This window comes from Centropristis striata, chromosome 13 (genome assembly GCF_030273125.1).
Source record: "Centropristis striata isolate RG_2023a ecotype Rhode Island chromosome 13, C.striata_1.0, whole genome shotgun sequence".
Classification (NCBI taxonomy): domain Eukaryota; kingdom Metazoa; phylum Chordata; class Actinopteri; order Perciformes; family Serranidae; genus Centropristis; species Centropristis striata.
In genome coordinates, this window is record NC_081529.1 from 25683443 (window position 1) to 25704160 (window position 20718).

The window sequence follows — 20718 nt, forward strand, 5'->3', positions numbered from 1 at the left end:
CATTTCACACCTCTAAAGTGATCAAGAAAATGATTTATAATGATTAAAAAAAACAAAAAAACATAGCAGTTAATTGGGTATTCAAAAGCACTTATCGTCATACTAACAGCAATATGTTTAGGTTTAAACTAATAGGCTAGTTATTACCCTAATAAAGACTGCAAATCTGTCAAAATTCTGGAGATATTTCACATTAAAAACAAGGTTAGAAATTATTTCTGAATTATTTTTACAAAAGGTAAATATCAATGTCAGCAAACCCAGCATATGATAATTACCAGGGAAACATGTTATGTAAGATCTTGAAACGTATATGAGGTTTGTTTGCTGTGGAGTACTGGCTAAAATCATAGACTGTAGGCCAAAACGTAATCTTGCAACGTGATGACGACACACGTGGATCTGTGGACACGTGACCCGTTCACCTGTGCTCAACCTGTTTATCTCCATAGTTCCTCCGACTCGTCGCTCAAGGATAACTTCAAATACACGCTGTTTACACTCAACGTTTGGATTTTTTCCACTGGATTCACAGAGTAAACGCTTCAGGCTACCGCGGTATTTATAAGTGTTTTATTAGTTACAGGTAACAGGAGCTTTTATTCGCCGGCTGTGTGGACTTCGACCTCGGTCAGGCACCTGTTTCAAACAAGGAAGTCCAGTCTGTTGATCCTGTCGTTGGTACAAGTCGACGGACCGTTTGTAAATGACAGTAAATGAGGTCGGTTGGCTATTCTGAAAGACTATTTTATTCCCCATGTTGATCCTACAACGTTCATTCCGTGGACCGTGGCCCACAATCTAAACAGGATAAAGCTGCTCCCAGCCTCCCCGGGCCAAGGTGAGCTGTTTGTTGACTGTAAAGATGGTGGACATCAGGATAAAGAGCATAAAACAATTCTAGCATAGTCTTTTACTTCCCTCTACCGTATAATATTTTCATGAATGTATTTTTTTTGTGTAATAACAATGAAATCTAGATTGTGTTGTTATCACAGCAGGCACCATGAAATAATTTGGCAATGTTCAGTCAAACCCACAGGAGGGATGTTCTTCCTTTTTATGTTACTTGTAAGCTTTACACTGACTTTGTGTGTCTTTTCCCCTCCATCTGTTTCAGATGAATATTTCGTATCGAGACATGGATGTATCAACCGAAAATGATTCTATTGTTCACCTGGATGCACCAATTCTCCCAGACAAGGCAGACTTCTCCAATATGACCATTATCCAAACAAGCAATGGGACAATCATAGAGGACAATATGTTTTTTTTAAACACAGTGGCTGCTCAGGGGCTCTCTGGGATATTTGTCTGGTCCGCTTTGCTCATAACATGCCACCAGGTGAGTTTGTGTCATTTCACAAAAGACCTAGACAAGATTATTTCTAATAAATGCTCATGGTTGAAGAAAATCAGTGCACCGCACAGTGAGTAACACAGCCTCAAAGCATCGCACACTCAGTGATGTCACTGTGTAACCAGAGATGGTTGCAGAGTGACACATTGCACCTCCCTTGCCAGAGGACAGAAACAAAGTCTTATATCCATGAAGGATTATTACCTTATTGCACAGTGCAGTGAATTCAGTGTCTTAGCTCACACTGCTTATTTTCACACTCACACACACACTGTCGCTTTTGTCTTATCTAGTCATGAAGTATTCCAGGCAGGTATTATTCTTTCTACTTTGTCCTCGCCCTGCCTTGCTGCATTGTGGCAATGTTTTGCTAACTTTACAGTGACTATCAGATCAACATGGACGGAAAAATCCTTTAGCTGATTAAAGGACAATAAATGCACAGCAAGATTTCTCTATGTGTGTGTGGAGGAAATATAGTAGGAAGAATACATGGCTCAACACAGGCCACCTTTACTCAGAAACCATTTCAATAGTGCTGTAAATGAGTGTATCCTCTTGTGTGGGCGAGTTCCCCACTGTGTGCAGATGATAGCTTATCATTATGGTTTTATCATTCGGAGAGAATGCGGTAGGGTGCAGTGTATTATCAGCAGGGAAATCAATTGATATTGAGATAACATTTGCAGAGTTATTAAGGATGAGGGTGTTGTTTTCTTGTTCGTGGTGGTTTTAATGTTGTGCAGCTGCAAAAGTGCCAAGATTCAGTCGATTATTTTATTGCATATGCATCCATTGGACATCCTGGGGCCAGATGTTATATGCTTGGCTCTTATTTATCTTAACACGCATATAGTCAGAGCTGTATCTGTTTTTTTAATGCAATTAATTAAAAAGCTGTCATGTTTTTGGGTAACTTCCAAAGCTTTGAAACATCCTCACAAAGCATCAACATGTTGCATCCTGCGTGTATGAAAACAATCCTTGTTTAGGGATTTGTGACTCAATATCCAACAAATTGGTTTCTATCTTTTTAATATAGTACTTGTCTGGCCAAACACTTGCCACAAGACATTTTAATTGAACAAATAAATAGCAAGTGCACCGCAGGGAGATGGAGCAGGTGGGCAACACGCTTCCCTTCAGTCTCATAGGGAGAATAAAGTCGTCTGCAGGACTAGTGTTGCAATGCTGGTGGTGTTTCATCTGACTTGGCTCCAGAGGATTGCTATAGACTGCTAAACTCACATTCTGAATACTAAACACAGAAAGACAATGACCTTAGATCCTCTTTGCTGTAAAGTCGCCAATGCTTTTCAGGCTTGTAATCAGTGTGGCTCACTTTTCTTAGTTGGCTTATTGGTCCCTTTGCAACGTGAAGCATATGGGATTAGGAGCAGCAGACTTCACTCATGGCGTGCTGTATGGCTGCGGCAAGTTTTGCACATGTCCCGCTCACTTACTTACAACATTTACAATCGCTTCTGTTATAGGTTATATATGTTTTCAAACTGGTGTTTCCTCAGCCCATAACTCTACTGTCAGGGCATAAATTGCAGAAATAAGTCTGAGCTTTGCCTGGGCTTGAAGGCATTATTCAGCATGCAACTATGAATTACTGTCAGGTCAGCGTTAAGGAATCAGGAAGGATGTAGGGTTTTCTGGCTTTTCAGGCAAATGGAGGACATCAGTCAACAGTCTGCTTCACTTCACATGTAGAGATGGCCAAATGCATCACACACCCACCCTCACAGTAATCAGGCTTTAATGTGCAGCCCCTAATGGGTATTTAATCAAGCTGAATGCGTCGAGCAGAGTGAGACTCTGGATGTTGTTTAGCTTGCTCCTACAAATGGAGATTTTTCGAATTAAAAATTTTCATAGCCACTGATTTGCATTTTAAATTAAAAAGTCAAAATTAATTCAAGAAAGTGGCAAGAGAGCCTAAGAATGAGTGAAACTACTATAGAGCTACAATTATTACTCTATTAATCGATTAGTATATAGACACAAAATTAATTGGCAATTATTTTTTATAAAATAATTAATTTTGTTAGTCATTTTCAAGCAAATAATCACTGATTAAAGCTTCTCAATTGTGACAATTTTGTAGTGAATATATTTTTGGTTCGTACACTTAATAAATGAAAAATAAAAAGTATGCAAAAACACCATCTTAGACTCTACTACGTAACTACTGTATGTGGTTATTATTTCAAAATGAGGGCAGCTTTAAAAAAAATGTTTTATTGTAAGTACAGAGCAGTAAAAGAAAATCAAAAAGCCCACAGGCCTTATAAGCGACCCTCCCCTCTTAGACTTATAACTAACTATACTTGACACCGCCCTCCTCATCAAATCAAATTATTATTGTCGCTTTCTATTATATTATTATTATATTATATTATATATCATTCTCTTGCCCTGCACCCCTGAGATCCCTGAGACTGCAAATCCATCTTGTCAGGCTCCAAGTAATGCATAATCGTGCAGGCTTTGTATACACCGATCTCTTAATTAACTTAGTAAATGACTACTTGTTTCAGCAATAAGTTAACTGTTTGACCAGGTTTACAGGAGGACATGGTCGTGATGTTGTGTTTGTTTTCTTTCACTTTAGAGAGATATCAGTCAGCAGTGAGCGTTGTGTGATTACTTGAATTGCCCCCTCTTACTCAATTAGCTAACTAATGGGTCATAAGCAGCTTGGTCGACTGAAAAATGTAGTTGTTTAGTCATTTTTAAAATGGTCTCTTCATGAAGAATGAGTCATCGGTCATTACTAGAAACTTATTGCCATGTCGGTGGCATCATAATATTATTCCCTAATATGCTTTGGTCTGCAATAAGTGCTGCATTTTAAGAGCTCTTTCTGCACGACTGCAGTCATCTGCAGAGGGGCAATAATACTTGAGACACAATGGAACAGACTTTCCCATTAAATATGCTAATTGTATAGTTGAAGAGATCCTATGAGTATTAGTCAGATATGAATTCATTTTTGGGGATCAATTAAATTTGCAATATTATAAACATATTTATTCAATATTGTTTGTTAGGTGAGAGATGTTGCCAGGTTGTGGCAGTTTCCCTACAGCTTTATGTTGAAACAGCTTTTTTTTTAATTTGTGAACATTGGTGAGGTTAGCCAACCTGCAGTCATCTGCTGGCTTTACCTGAGAAGAACCCTGAGAGGAGCAGTAAACTGTACTTTAATTACTGCTGAGAACATATCTCCTTCTGCTGACATAAAGTGCTTGAGATCAGAATCGATAAGTGGACATTTCAGTAGGGATTCAAAAAATTAATTCGTCATTTGGCTTGTATAAGTTACTTGTCTAATGTCTGAATACTAAGCCTTGTGTATAAATCTAAAGGTCATGCGGAAGAATGATAATCAGATTGTCTGCCATATGCTCTGCGTATTCCAATAAATGTTGTCAGCTGCACCACATTACCTTTTATGGAGGCCATTTGGAGTTGTGTGTTGTGTGTTGTGTGTTGTGTGTTGTGTGTTGCGTGTTGTGTGTTGTGTGTTGTGTGTTGTGTGTGTGTGTGTGTGTGTGTGTGTGTGTGTGTGTAAAGGCTGAGACCTTTTTATCAGCTCAGTGAAAAACAGATTATCTACTGATCATATTGTCTGCTTCTGTATCTGAAGTTAAAGCTGTACAATATAAGGTGTGGTCAGTTTAGAGTCTCTTTATTCTAGCTGACCCCGCTGCCATGTTTACAGTGACACACAGAGCAGTCAGTACAAGATAAACTAGCTGTAAATAATATCATCCAGGTAAAGAGCTTATTTGATGTTTAAGCTCTCTGGTGGTTGACATATGTTGATCACATGCATGACATGTACACTACTGGTCAAAAGTTTTAGAACACACCAACTTTTCCAGAATTGAATTGAAAATGATGCAGTTTGATGTCTCAGTGTACTCTGAAATGAATACACATTTGCAACATTTAAAATTCTTTATTGAGCATGATAGTGTTTTGAAAGTAAAAAAAAGATTCAAAATCACATTTTATGTTGGATTTAAGGATTAAAAAAAAGACACAAAATGACCAAAAAAAAGACACAAAATGACTAAAAAAAGAAACAAAATGACCAAAAAAAAAGACACAAAATGACCAAAAAAAGACACAAAATGACTTACAAAGACATGAAAAGAATTCAAAAATGGACAAAATAGCCCAAGACTCCATAGAGTTAAGTTGTTAACCCATTTCTTGTTTCCTGAAAAAGGCCTACTTGTATAATTCTGAAATGTACATTATTTTTCAGTTTTGGTTAAGCTTACCTTTTTTTATTTACCTCTGGCAGTTCACCACTTACCTTTGTACCCTTTCAAGCTGTTCATTTGACTTGAACTGCTTGAATTTCAATGAAAAACTGGAAAAATTGGGATGTTCTAAAACTTTTGACCGGTAGTGTATATTGCTTCAGAGTGAATGCTATAGGAACATATTGTTGCCAACACTATATCATTTTCTGTCAGTATTTTGTACCATTATGTTTTTTGTATATAGGATGTACAGGAAACATTGAACACTTTTTGTTTATGTATTGTTTTTTGTACTTAAAGTTACTTAACAGAACTATTTTAACCTCATACATGATCAGAAATTAAATTTCCTAGTTCATTCATTCATAACTATTCTCTCCATCTGTAAACATGCTCATCAAGATCAGTGAATTTGTATTTTCTTATTTGCTCATGTTTTTTCATATGCTTTGTGTATTTTCATTGTAGATCTACACACACCTTCGATCCTACACAGTCCCCAATGAGCAACGCTACATCATCCGCATCCTCTTTATCGTGCCAGTCTATGCCTTCGATTCTTGGCTCAGCCTGCTCTTTATCAGCAACGACCAGTACTATGTCTACTTTGATTCAGTTCGAGACTGCTACGAAGGTAAGTATCACAAGCACTCTACTTTATACTATCTGCCTGATAATGTCTGTTCTGGACAGTCAGAGTTGTTCTCCCGCCCTCATATGTAACATGGCTGCCAGGAGAAGAAAGAAGAGAAACTGACCAAACTCGTTTTGCACACCAGCTGTTGTGCTCAGACCAGTTAACCTCATTATTTGAGGTGTTGGGTTTCTAGGAGGAGTAATTTTAGTGTTTGCAAAAAGAGAAAAAAACACTCCATTGTACTTTTTTTTTAACACTTTGTGTCTGCAGTGATTTTCAATTTTCAAATATGACATAAATCTATTCTATAAATTGTAACTAAATTGCCTCTGTACATTGTAACTATAATTGTACATTTGCATTGTAAGTTTTAATTCACTTCACCAGTGGCAAAGGTGAATCATATGCAAAATGGATTACAAGTAATTTGAGAAAGGGGAAAAGTAGGAAATACATTATTCAGGAGATTAGTTTCCAGTTTGCAGGCCAATTTTGTGGCTGATTGATAGTGCAGCGCATCAGAAAGCAGGAGAACTGGAATACCACCAGCAGCTACGGCTAAAACATAATGAACCTTCTCTTGACTGGACACCGTCTGCATTAGCTTCATTTAATCCCTCCTTAAATAGCAACAAAGGATTAGAAAGGGATTTTCAAGACACAGAACCCTTGGAAGCTTCTTAATGTAAGGACTGAAACAGTTATTGTTCCAAAATGTAGGACTAATTATTTTTTTATCGTGTGGATGTTTTTTTTTTTGTTTTTTTTAACGAAAATGATTTTACCTGATACTTGAGGGGATAAGAAAATATTCTACAGTTAAATCATGTCACGAATAGTACAGGGTTTAAAGAAGTAACACTTTTTTTTCTGTTACAGCATTTGTCATTTACAATTTCCTGAGCCTGTCCTTTGAGTATCTGGGAGGAGAGAGTGCAATCATGTCAGAGATCCGTGGGAAACCCATACAGTGAGTGCTCTCATTATGATTCCCCATTCAGTTGTTGCATGCATGTACATGCAGGTTTGCAGCATGCAAAGCAAGTTTTTTAATGATAAATAAATAGAAATATCCCCTTCTCTTTAGCTTGAAAGGGACAAACTACGATATGATTTTGTATTTATGCTAACAATCACAAACGGTGCACCTTACTGCCCTTGAATTAGCATTTAGTTTGAACAACACAGGGACAGAGCATGGAATAAAAAAGCCTGTTAATCTAAAACACTTATCCTTTATCTCTAAGCCTTTGACCAGTCTTAGGCAGGCTCTGTTTTATGGCTGACTCAGCCACAGGGCGGCAGCTCTTTGCCAGGTTCTTAAGACAGTGGAGACACTAATGTTGAGCCCTGATAAATTGTAGCATTGCTCAACAGCAGCCACTGGAGACGAGGCATAAATTCTACAACTTGTTTTAGAGAAATTCACAACACTACCTTGCTCTTACATGTCCTTTAGGATTCCTGTAGAGATCCAGTGTTGTGGATAATACTGTAGCGTGTTAAAGTTCAAGACGTGTATGTTTTAATCAGCAGATTAATTAGATCACATGGCTTAAATGTATGCCATTACCAAGCTCACAGTCTAGTAGTGTTAGCATGTTAGAAACACGGTCATGGCATTTAGTTTAAGCTTGCTCCTTTTTTTAATTAATATTGCACTTCACTATTAGAATCAGTTTAATATGTAATGCTCCCATTAATAAACTAGATAAAGGTTGAACTAATGCACCACATATGTGCAGAGGTTCTGTAGGAATCAACACACAGAGCACCAAATACTTGGACTACTTTCCCTCTGTAGGCAAATCCCAATTTGTTACTCAAATTCAATTTGACTGAGTCTGAATCTGAATCTCATTTGCAAGCGATGACTATGCATTTGGGCGTCAGTAATTTACTTATAAAGAAGAAAAAGACAGACACGTTAAAACAATTTGATGTGTAGTCATTAGGGAAGTAATTGCACAACCTTCGGACAGTCTGAAGGTTAGACGGATGGAAAGCACCTAAAGTGCCTTATACAGCACTTCAGTCTCATCCAGCTACAGAGCACCTTGATTGTGAGCTTTTGTTTAGGGTGAGGCTGAGGTTAGACCTACCGTAATCCTCCTCTCTGCTTCAAGGATCAGTCCTCTAACAGAGTCAGTCTTTCTCACCAGTTTATTTATTTCAGCAGACTCCCCACACCCTAAACTGCCTCCTCATCACAACACCACAGACATAGTGTAATAATACAATGAACAAAGATTATAATTGACAAAATAAAACATAGTTTGCAATAACTGCACACCATATGTTGTAAGCAGCTTGTCTTTCTGTTTACATTATTGTTTTTTGTATAGCTCTAAGTAACTGCCAGTTGGGATTTTGCCATGTGGGCAACATTGCATGAAGTATAGTCTCAATTTGTAACATTTCTTTGTCAAATATCAGTGCCAGATTTTTGACTGCTTTTAATCCTGTATATTTTATTAGTTTTTCATATCTTTGCTCCTACATATACATAAATGATGTGGAAAGAATATCAGAAACCTTTCAATACATTGTAGTCAAATACAGCATCACCCAGAAAGATTAAGTATAGAATTCAAGTCAACATACAGCCAACTAAAGCAGTAATTGTAGAAAATAACCAAAAATGCACGTCATAGTTTCCCAAAGCCCAAGGTTGCATCTTCACAGGTCTTGGTTTGTCTAGCCAGCAGTCCAAAACCCAAAGAAATTCAGTTTACAGTTACAAAAAACTGAAACAAATCCTTGCTGACCTAAGTGAAGCAAGAAGAAGCAAATGTCTGGTATTTTTGTTTGAAAAACTCAATTATGAAAATAGTTGTCAATTTATTGACTTTACCAAAACTTGTATTTAAAAAACGTTATAACCTCTAATGTTGGCAAAAACTGAAATGTTAAGCATGCTGCCGTTTATTGTACGGCGGCTGTTGTATTAAATAGTACATGTGTCTATTGTCACTCAATACTTGCTAAATATATGCTGTTTCGTCCTCACAGGTCAAGTTGTCTGTATGGTACCTGCTGTCTCGGTGGAATGAGCTACTCCATTGGCTTTTTAAGATTCTGCAAACAGGTTAGTTTCAATCATCCCCTTATCGCTGCTTTTGAGTTTTTTTTGTCCACTACATCAAATTGTCGAAAAGAAAAGATACTGTACATTACTATTCTGCCCAGATCTACAGACTGCTTAAAAAATGACAGCTGTTATAATTGGCTGTGTGCTTTTCAGAGGATAACATCCACTGGTTAAAAAAAAAAAAGAAGGAAACAAAAGCAATTGAGGCCAGGTGAAAGCAGCTTGATAATAAACACAGAGAGATGATATGAGCTGTCAGCGCAGCGCTCCCTCCCAGCGTCTTGGGATGCTGCACAAGCTCCCAGCCTAACGCTGATGAAAATTGGAACTGAGGGTTCTGTCTTCAAAACAAAATACACGGTGAAATGAACATTTTTTTTATGAAATGAATATATTTTTTTTTATAAGCGGCAAGTGATAAACACTCAAAGAGCCTTCACAGGAATCCTACGTGAAGTGTTTTTTAAAGGAAAACTGCAAGTTCTCTCTCGTGACATATCGGAAAGGAATCTTGAGGTGAGGTGACAATTGCAGAGCAGCACAGTCGATTTTTAAAAGAGCCTTGTGATAAAGGACCCATCCGTTTAGTTGAAGTTTGCTGAGAGTCAGTGCATTGAAAGTGGGTCACCCTCATTAACATTCATTGAACAGAACATTTCAGAAATCAATATATTGAACACTTCAGAAATTTTTAAATGCTGTCTTGCATGTCAACTGCCATGAAACGAGCGACTCACTGGATTCAAAGTGATGATAAACGACTGTCGGACAGAATAATTTGTTCTGGCTGGATTACTAAAGCATTCAATCGCATTGATCACATAATGTTCATCTTTGAGAGAAAGGTCAAGGTGAAAAACCTCATCAAAGTCAAATACTCAAACTAGCAGATGGGACCCAGCAGAGCATAACATCTGAAAGACCTTGATCTGTTTTTTTCTAGGGTGGGGTGGAGGTAAAACATTGAAATTCTTTGCACATTTTGGGGAAGCTTCATTGTGTGATTAGAAGAGGGGTTAACAAATGAATGACTGATATGGAAAAGCAGCCTAGAGTTATTGTGGTGGTTAGAGATAAGGTTGGAGGATAAGCTGCTCTTGCGTCCTAAACTGTTTTTTTTAACATTTCAGTTTAAGTCCCTTATCATATTCCTGAAACTGGGTAAAAGTAGAATCCTGTACACCCCAGGGGCAGCTTTTGCATTATTGAAGTCTATTGGGGAAAGCATGCAAAATGGACCATAACAATAGACTTCCATCTGGCAAATGATCATTGCAACTGCAGTAGTGCTACACCTGGTTTTTACATCAGCATTAGAACAGCAACCCTCGATGGGGCTTCATTTGAAAGGTAGCATCTTCTAGTTTCTTCACCCATTGAAGCCTGGAAAGCGGATACGTCGTTTTGTAGTATTTGTATAAGCTCTCAAATACTTTTTGAATTTCATTTCTATCTGCTAGAGAGGCTGAAAAATCTATTATTTAGTAGAAGCGTTGACACTTCTGTTGAATTTCCAGAAAAACTTCAGGTTTCAGGGGCTTAGTGGCTAAAAGGCAACCTAGACTACATCAGTTCCAACATTGCTAAAAACGGTTTTCTTGGTCCTTGTCTATAATAATATTTTAGTATTTAAATAACAATAACTAGGACATGCTTTATGCCAGAAATATGCAAATAACCACAGACATTCTACATCTTGTCAAACATGCCTGTTGGAAATACCACTAGACCCAACCTTATGGGAGCCAGGGACTTTTTTTGTGTATTTAAAAAAACAAAAAAAAAAACAAGTATGGGATAACCTTTTTACAGGGAAAAGATATGTGCAAAAAGAAGCCGGTCAAGGGTATTTCATACCTAAATGTAATAGTTAAGCAGAGTTTTTTTTGTTTGGTTTTCTTTAGTGTTTTTTTCCCTTTCATTGGAAAAACAACAACAACAATACATAAGCACCTGATATAAATGGAAATAATTTATTGATGTCGGGCAGAGGTTTGAGCAGAACAGCCTCAGAGAGTTTCTTTGCAGAAATTAAAGAACAAAGGGCAGCCCTGATAGAAGAGCGTGAGGCAACATGACAATAAAAAAACAATGGCCTTATGGTCTGATACATAGATTTCTTAATTAAACTGTTATCAGTTTATAAGGATCAGCTCTGAGCATCTGCAATACATAAAGTAGAGGGGGTTGCTGCTTAATAGCACTCAGGAGAAATTTAAAAATCAGTTCTGTCAATAGCTGCCACCAGTGAACTAATGCAGTGTGAACTCTGAAATGGTAAAATTTCTAACAAAGTAAATGCTCCAGGCCATTTCAAACTGTGTGTTCTCTATGAGACATTATTTAGTATTCTAATGGAAAATGCCGGCAGGTTGGGAAAAAGTCAAAAGTGGTGAATATACCAGATGTTATCCTAAATTCACATAACCCTTTGATGCACCAGTTTGAAGTCGAGATGGTATTATTCAAGCTGCGACAAGTACATAGAAATTAATATATCCTCTTATCTTAAATTTGTATCAAGCAGTGTACGCTGACGACTTACATGTAGCTTATTATTAAAGTGTATTACAGTCTGTATAGACTCTCTATGCATGGATGCAGTTACTCACTGCTCATGTGGTTGACTATTAATCCACTCATATTATGAACGTGCATTGTGTTTCGAATACCAAGCATGTCAGGGCGTTCTGTATCATGCAGAATTATATGCTTTGAAGCTTTTAGTACTGACAGTCTTTGCTTTCCTTATGCCTGTTCTAGTGCCAACTTGTCACTCTTATTATTCTCAAAGCAAATCAGTAATCTAAATGATTATTGATGTCACTTTGTCAAGCCCACCACCGACTCTGGCCGTTCTTAAAAAGCCTCCCTCTGGCTAATCAAGTTGAACACTCCTGCTCTGTTGCTTTCAAGTGCCGGAGCAGTGATGGGAGTTTAGAGCAGCCTCTGTCAAATTGGTTGGTTCAGGCTTCAATACGCAACATGGAGGACACCTGTCCTCCAGTCTTATATTGCATGCAGGTCTACCTCCCTCTGCATCCTCCAGCCAGTCCTTATACACATCAGCATATATTTTATTTATATACAGTCTATGGCATGGACACATCAGTATTGAAGAAAAAGACAACTTTAACAGGGGATGCAAGGTTAAGGTTTTTAAGTCTTTTAAAGGGATATTTCAGGTTATAAGAAATAGTGTTGAATGAGGTACTTATCCATAGTCTGTGTACTCCTTACAGTAGATGGTGGTTGGTACGTCCTTAGTTTGGAGGAGAAACAATGTACTGCTGTGGACAAGGATGGCAGCAAAATGACCTAAAAGAAAATTTAAGTGTATGCTATATTTAGAATATTCTGAATGTCAAACAGCCCTTTATGACAGAGAACGGAGGTTGTTATTACTCTCTTCAAAGACGGCACTGACTATGGATAAGTACTTCACAAAACCCCTCTTCAAATAATCCAAACTATCCCTTTAATCAAAGCAATAGTCAACATTTCAGGAAATACAACTTTTTACTTTCTTGCTGAGATTTATTTGAAAATATTGATACCACTCATAACTGTCAGTTAAGTATAAGGCTACAGCCAGTTATCTTACCTTTGCACAGAAGCAGGAAACTGGGGAAAACAACTTCCATCTGTCAACTTCTCCAAAGATCACTAATTAACGGGTTATATCTTGTTTGTTTTAACTTGTACTCTGCTAAAACGGAAGTTTAACAATGACAATTTGCTGCTTTATGATGTGCAGGAACAGGAAGTGTGCTTCTTAAACTTCAGTTCTTGTATAGATTAAACAAACAATATATAACCTGTTGCTTAGTCAGTTTTACTTGATTTCAGTGAGAAATTACTGATATTTTTCAGGTAAGTCGATGTGCAGTTAGATTCTGACGTCCTTCTTCATCCTCCTCCTATTTCATGATGTCCTTGCTTGTTTTCATTCTGAATTTTAATGTGTTCTTCAGGCAACTCTCCAGTTTTGTGTTGTCAAACCCATCATGGCAGTCATCACCATCATCCTGCAGGCCTTTGGCAAATATCATGATGGAGATTTTAAGTGAGCAGCACCTCTCTCTTTCTTTGTGTAGCTTACACATTCCATGTCATTGCCAGTAGGCTTGCTTGCTGTTTATGTGCACATGGAAATAATTTGCAAATGGAGATAATTATATCACCTCCTCACAGTTGGCACGATGAAGATGTTTAGAATTAAAGGGATTCATTTCAGGCAGAAATTGCCGGATTCAAACTTTCCTGTGATTTTGTGCAGGTACTTTTCTGCAAGTTGTCCCAGTTGTGTCACAGCCAGAGCCATAATCACAGCCTTTTGGGTATTGTTGGTATTGCAAAGAATAATTCAAGGATTTTTGATATATCGTCTAAAGAAATTATATTTCTTTATAAGTTTTCCCAAAACGCAGTAAGGCTTCTGAAATGAAGACACTTAAATCTTATTGTATGTTGCACTCAGTGTAGCACAGTATTAAAGGGGGAGATGCATTGTTTCATTTCATGCTTTCACTTTCAAAGACTGGGTTAAATTGCAGCCTGACAAACTTAATTTTAGTGTATTTCCTTTCGCACCAGATGAGCCAATAAGGGTCTCAGCAGAATATGGAGAGGGTAATACATTCAATAAAATTGTCTTTAGCGTGTAATCAAAAGCTATCAGATCTGTAGCCAATAAACTCTGCCTGACTTATTTTCAGGTGCTCTTCTCTGCCTCTCGGCTCAGTGTGCTTCTTCTGAGTAGTTTAGAAACAAGTGTTGTCACAGCTGAATCTTCAGAAAGAGTTCAGGGCTTGAGACAGACGTTTTCAATCAGCTTTACATCATTACCCTCTTACTGTCAAGCTTAAAGATAGATATAATTAAATTCCTGCTTATTTCTCCATATACTTGAACAGCAAAATTAGCAGGCAAAAGTGTTTATTTTAATGTCTTTCTTTAAGCTCTCTAGTAAGACCATGATTATTCAGAGATTGTTTACTTATACGCTTTCAGCCAACCATGCACTCTATACTGGGTGGGAGTAATTAGTGTAGTCACAGCTGAGGCCTCAGAGTGGCTCTCTTGAATGCAAAGAGGATAGCAAAGCAGTCTGATAATGAAATACAGACAAGTCTGCCTGTTTATCAATTGCATCCTGATATAAGAAGGACATGGCTTTATTAACTGCTTTAAATAAGAGGACAAAAAGGTTTTGTTTCCAGCTGTTTTAGCAATATGGAGGAAAATGTCATCAAATTTAAGGTGCCAGTCTTTTTTATTGAGCCCAAAGTAAACTGATTCAGAACATGATTAAATGCTTTTCATTTGATCACAGGGAATAAAATGGCAAATGGCTGTAAATGTACTTAATTAGTAATCATGGATCTTTTTTTGTGCAGCATAAATGGAGGATACCTATACATCACAATCATCTACAACTTCTCCGTCAGCCTGGCTCTCTACGCTCTCTTCCTCTTCTTCTTCGCAACAAGTGACCTGCTCAGGCCGTACGAACCAGTGCTGAAGTTCCTCACAATCAAATCCGTCATCTTCTTATCCTTCTGGCAAGGTGAGTTTACCCATCTTCTTTTTCAATACTTGAGGTAGTGTTGTCAAGATATTGAGCTTTTTAATTTGATACAATACCTTGAAACATATCGTAATTAACACCAGCTTCAAAACCACCAGGAAAAATTCACATAGCATTTAGGGCATAAAAAGTTTTTTTTTTATGAAGAGATAAACAAAGCAAGGCTATAACATATGACAAGGTTTTTACAAGGATAACTTTTCTTTTCTTGGCTAATAGCAGAGAACAGTAAAATGATTGATCAGAGTAAACCTTAACAATGACTAAAACTTTTTTTTACATTAATTAAAACGACATTCTTCTATGTCATGTGTAAGGAAGAAATATCCTATCTTCATTCAAGAGCTTTTTTAAAGACTTTTTTACATTAATTAAAACAACATTCTTCTAAGTCATATGTATGGAAGAAGTATCCTATCTTTATTCAAGAGCGTAGAATTTCACTTTGAGAGCGTGATTTTATTCCTTTTCAGTGAAACAGCTCCCTCTCGTGCTCAGATGAATTCTCCTCATGCCCACATTTTGTGCTCGCACTCAGATTTCTGCTACTTTCTTTCAAAGTGTTTGCTTGAACTCAAAAATCATATATCATATATAAATCTGAGCACGAGAAGGAGCTGTTTCACTGAAAAGGAAAAAAAACACGCTCTCAAACTGAAAATCTACGCTCTTGAATAAAGGTAGGATATTTCTTCCATATATGTGCAGTGCACAATAAAGTTAAGTGTGTGAACTGATGTTGCTGACTGAAAGTTAAAAAAAATAATAACATTAATGAGTAAACACCATACAAAAATCTGCAAATTACTATATTGAACTGGAGCAAATAAGAAGACAGCCCTGAAAGGAGGCGGAGACAGCAGAAAGCCCAGCTGGTACCCATGTATTAATACTGCAGCAAATTGATTATTGAGACTGTTTTCAGCATCAATATATTTTTTACAATGTAAGATTAATCAGAACCAGTATATAAAAGTCTAAATTGCTGATGATAATGTTGTCTGTAGGAATGGTCCTTGCCATCCTGGAGCGCTGCGGCGTCATACCCAACGCACTCTTCATTGATGGACAAGAGGTCGGCGCCGGCACTGTGGCCGCCGGCTGGCAGAACTTTATCATCTGCATCGAAATGTTCTTTGCTGCCATTGCCCTCCGATACGCCTTCACCTGCACTGTCTACCAGGAGAAAAAGAATGAAGTGCCAGGTGAGCGCTGTGGTCTGTAGATCATTACCTCTTTCCCTCCCCTTGAACATATGTTGACATGTTTCCAAGGCTAATTGCCCTTCTCCCCCACAGAATAAGGACTGACACAGCCTTGAAAGTGTTAGCAGTATGTGTAATTGCATTGCTCTGTGCTGTTTGAGGCAATTTCTGACTTTTACCGGTAGATATTACAGTCAATCCCTTTTATTTCAGCAGATACAAAAGCTGTAATTTCTACTTTGATTAAATGTTGTGCTGTTGTGATCAGATCAGGGCTTTCATTGGCTTAAGGGCATACATTGTTCCTCACGGCTCGGAGGACAGTTATTGGTAAAACAGTGTAGAGGAAGATGAAGAGGGATTCAATAGCCACAGTACAGTAACTAGCAGGAAGGGAGCAGCACCCCTTTGACGTCAGTGCAGCTTGCAAGCAAAAGACAAATGGAAACCATGAGGGAAGCCTTCTGCAGCAATATCAATCATTTTGCCATTTTTTCCTGCTATAGGAAAAACCCTCTGTTCTCTTGAGCTGCTTAACCCTTTGATGCACAACATGGGTCTAAAGTGACCCGACTGAGTTTTTAATTTTCTATATCTTTGCAATAAATTAATTTCATCATTCAGTATTCCAGGTTTTTCTCAATCAGTTTGTTTTTGATTATCATACATCCTAACTTTTTGTTTTTCATTTCTTACTTTTTGAATAAAAACCCTTTTTTTATCACTACGCTTCTAATGCACAACATGGGTCAAAAATGTCATTATGGGATATTGTGTGTATAATTTTAAGGAAAAATGAATTTAATCAATTTTGGAATAAGGCTGAAACATAAAAAAATTTGGAAAAAGTGAAGCGCTGTAAAAACCTTCCAGTTACAGTGTATGTGTGACAAAATTATACATAAACATGTTAAATATATTAAATATATGAGTGTGGAAAGTAACTATTTGAAACAAATTACTATTATTATAGTATTAGGTCATTTAATTTTAAATCAAATTTGGATGAATGAGTCATTTTTGACCCATGTTGTGCATCAAAGGGTTAACATAGAGAAGCACTGGAAGTGATGAGGAAAACTGAAAGATTTCTGTATCAACTTGTTTATTTTTCAATCAAGATGAAAATCACAGAAGGTATTAGGATGAAATTATTGTTTTTTTATCCTCACCCTTTAACCCTGCCCATCGAAATCCATCATTCATCTTTCTGCCCATTTAAAATATTGCCTCAGCCACCCTGTCACCTCTTACAACTGAACTTTCTGGCACTAACATTAACACTCTAGTTCTGCTGCTGCACAGCCACCCTCAGGTGTCGATGTGTGTGATTGCAGAGATTGCCACACCTCAGTTTTACCATTCCCCTGCTGCAGCCCTGTGGACCGGGCTGGCAGTAAGGAGAAACTCAGCAGACCATGCCTAACTGTCCTGTAGACCCCCACCACCCTCCCCCCTCACCTTACCCTTCTCGTTGCCACCTCCATAAGCTGATCCAGACAGCACTGCCAGTGACCCTGAAACAGAAGGCTGTGAATGCCTGCCCGCTCTGTTTTTTTTGCCTTGAACACCCTTTTAGTTCTGGAGTAATTTCAACCTGGCTCACAGCTGGGTGCTAAGGAACCATCAGTGAAGAAGGATGCTGTGACTGAATTGTGTCCATTTATAGGCTGCAGCCTGTGAAAAAGCCAAGATGAAAGAAATAAATCATACCTATTTGGTGATTTTTATTTTATTTTTTACCCTTGTAACAGATTCTCAAAGATAACTGTCAATTTTTTTTTTTTGTCAATAGACAAAATGCATTTGATGCACTATTTAGACATTTATCTTAACTGCCGAACCATTTGTTTCTGGCTTCTGCAATATGAGGATTTGCTGCCTTTCTATTTAATATGATTGTTTACACTTTGAAAGAAATCATAAACAAGCACTTTGAAGATATCACATTGGCTTTGGGAACTCGTGATGGGCATTTTTCACATTTGACAATGGAATGAATGAATTCAATTTTAAAAATCACTAGTTCATTGTGTATACAATTATTGCATTTTGGGCTTCGAGAAATCTTATTAAATTCTGTAATTAAAGTGCACAAAGGAGTAACTACTCATTTGGGGAAATATGCTTTTTTCTTTTCTTCCTGAAGGTTAAAAGATGATAAATCGAGAAACACTTTTTTATCTTTACAAAAAATAGCGGGTTCCAGCAGCAAGTTGGCTTAGCTTAGCATAAAGGCTGGAAACGGGGACATTGTTTTGAATGTAACAAAATCCACATCTCGAAACACGTTATATCTCATTTGTTTTTCAACAACAATTCAGAGTTTTACAGTAGGTGCAATATATGCTCATGTATTTCCACTTCAACCAGAGGAGAGTCCAGGAAGTTACTATCAAACTTTTGCTTTATAGCTGTAACACTGTATTCAGTGCATGGTTGTCTAATCGTTCATCTCCAAATGTCCTTGTTGTCATGTTGTTCCTACAGAAAGCATCCCTCCTATGCACAGCATCTCCAGCGGTCTGAAGGAGACCATAAACCCAGGAGATATGGTGCAGGATGCCATCCACAACTTCTCCCCAGCCTACCAGCAGTACACCCAGCAGTCCACACAAGAAGTGGTCCAGCCCAGCACGAACGGAAAAGCGGCCACGGGCAACAAGAGCTCCCGCAAGTCTGACAAAATCATGCTGATTACCTCTGATGATGAGTTCTAGGCATTTTTCCAGCAAGATCCAGGTGTTTGTGTCCTTGCCACCCCCATCTCTGACCCCCTGGGGACACGACTGCATCGCATATCTCACAGAGCTGGTTTGAATCCAGGTGTTTAATTTTCATCATCCCAGTATTTAAGCTGGACTGCTTGCTTCTGTTCTGATTTAATGAATAATTTAAGCACCAAGAGGAGGAAGAAATTAGTGGTAGTTTTTTAAAATTGATAGCTCAATGACCAGAGAACTCAACTGTCCTCATATCTGCAGTAATAATCACAGGAAAATGACATGTCACCTTGTCATTTGTCACTGTATCAGAGACATCTGGAGCGTTGCATTTTCTTTAAATCAAGCTGCCGGATGTTCAGCAGTGTCCCTGATCCTGATTCTGTTTCGAACATTATGTCAACGCTCGCTCTCTGGCCGTCTGAAGTGTGTTCTCTCTGATTCATGTCAGTTTCAAAGAGAAGATGATTAATATGCAACCGCAGGAGAGAAGCAGGGAAACCAGCGATGACTGGGAATGACACTTTATGGACCGTCTCTCGCATCTGCTCGTTTGAAGTATTTGCTGAGCATTCCTCTGCATGGTTTCCTGACAAATGGAAAGATTTGTTCAGAGACACATTCGTTTTGGAGCAGGCACTTCAAACTGCAGACTATAGCACTTCACAATCCTTTGTATCTAGCGTAGCATGGACAAATTGGATAAACCTGTCTCCTACAAAGTGGAAGTTGTATTCTTCTCATTAATTTTCCCAGCATGCTAAGGAGTTTAATTCAGTGCGAGACAGCCGTTTAACAGATGCTAACAATAAGTCATTTTGCAGCTTCTGTGCTATTGTAAATTATTTTGGCAGAACTTTTTTTTTTAAATGTTTTACTTCTTCACATCATTATTCATGTTATAATTCCAAATGAAAATATGCACAGGATTTCATTGGTGTGAACTGTGGTGTTTTAAAATGTCTTATTTGTGTAAAGAAACTCTTTGGATTCTCAATTGGGAAGATTTTAATATATTTAATGTGTAGATCAGGCATAGTCTTACTAAACCAAATCCAGTGTGAGGAAAAAGAAACACAAACATGTGTTCTTCAAAAGAGACTTTGAAGTTTATTTTCCCACTTTGTTTTTCCCAAGAAATGTTATTATCTGTGTTTATGTCACATGGGAGACATAGAGATTTCTATGTTTTGTAGTTTGTATAACAAGTAATATGTTGTTTTAATTTTCATACATATTGTGCCAATTATAGCTGTCTTTCTGGGAAAGCAGAAATTAATTTACAGTTGGGTACAAAGTGATAATGTAAGAAATAGTTGACTTGTCTTCTTTCGACTTTGTAAAAAAAAAATAAACAATTGTTTTTGCTTGTATAACTCGAACTGAGAGAATCTGCACTTCTCAATGAGGAAAAAGCTTTATTTGAAGGTACAAAAACGGACACAGCAGACTTATTTATAGGAATAATTTACCATACTTTAAATCAGAGCAGAAACAAATACAGACTTTATTTGTACATGAGGGTAGTTCATTGAGAAAACATGTAAATAAATGAATGTAAAATAAAAAATAATTTAGGTGTTTGTTTTTTTAATAAAATTACACAATTCAATGAAATAAATATAAAATATATATGAGCAGAGTAATGACAAGTTGTGATGGGTACATACTCAGTTTATGCTGCCATATTATTGTCCTCGTTTAGCCTCAACATGTTGCTGCCATGCTAGAATGAGGAAATCCATTAACTTCTAAAGTACAAACTTAATATAGAAATTGCTGCTGTTGAACTAACATTTAATGTATTACACCCACAACCCTATCAT

The 20718-nt window shown here is 37.5% G+C and overlaps 1 protein-coding gene across 1 annotated transcript; it reads left to right on the forward strand.

Moving 5' to 3' along the window:
• The first annotated feature begins 31 nt into the window (after positions 1 to 31).
• On the forward strand, positions 32 to 20274 carry tmem184a (transmembrane protein 184a). The gene is made up of 9 exons (XM_059348291.1): positions 32 to 841; positions 1121 to 1345; positions 6115 to 6280; positions 7163 to 7253; positions 9296 to 9371; positions 13349 to 13440; positions 14774 to 14943; positions 15972 to 16169; positions 18660 to 20274. Exons 2-9 carry the CDS (start codon positions 1121 to 1123, stop codon positions 18887 to 18889), a joined length of 1248 nt encoding a protein of 415 aa, XP_059204274.1. The 5' UTR covers positions 32 to 841; the 3' UTR covers positions 18890 to 20274.
• Positions 20275 to 20718: the final 444 nt, after the last annotated feature.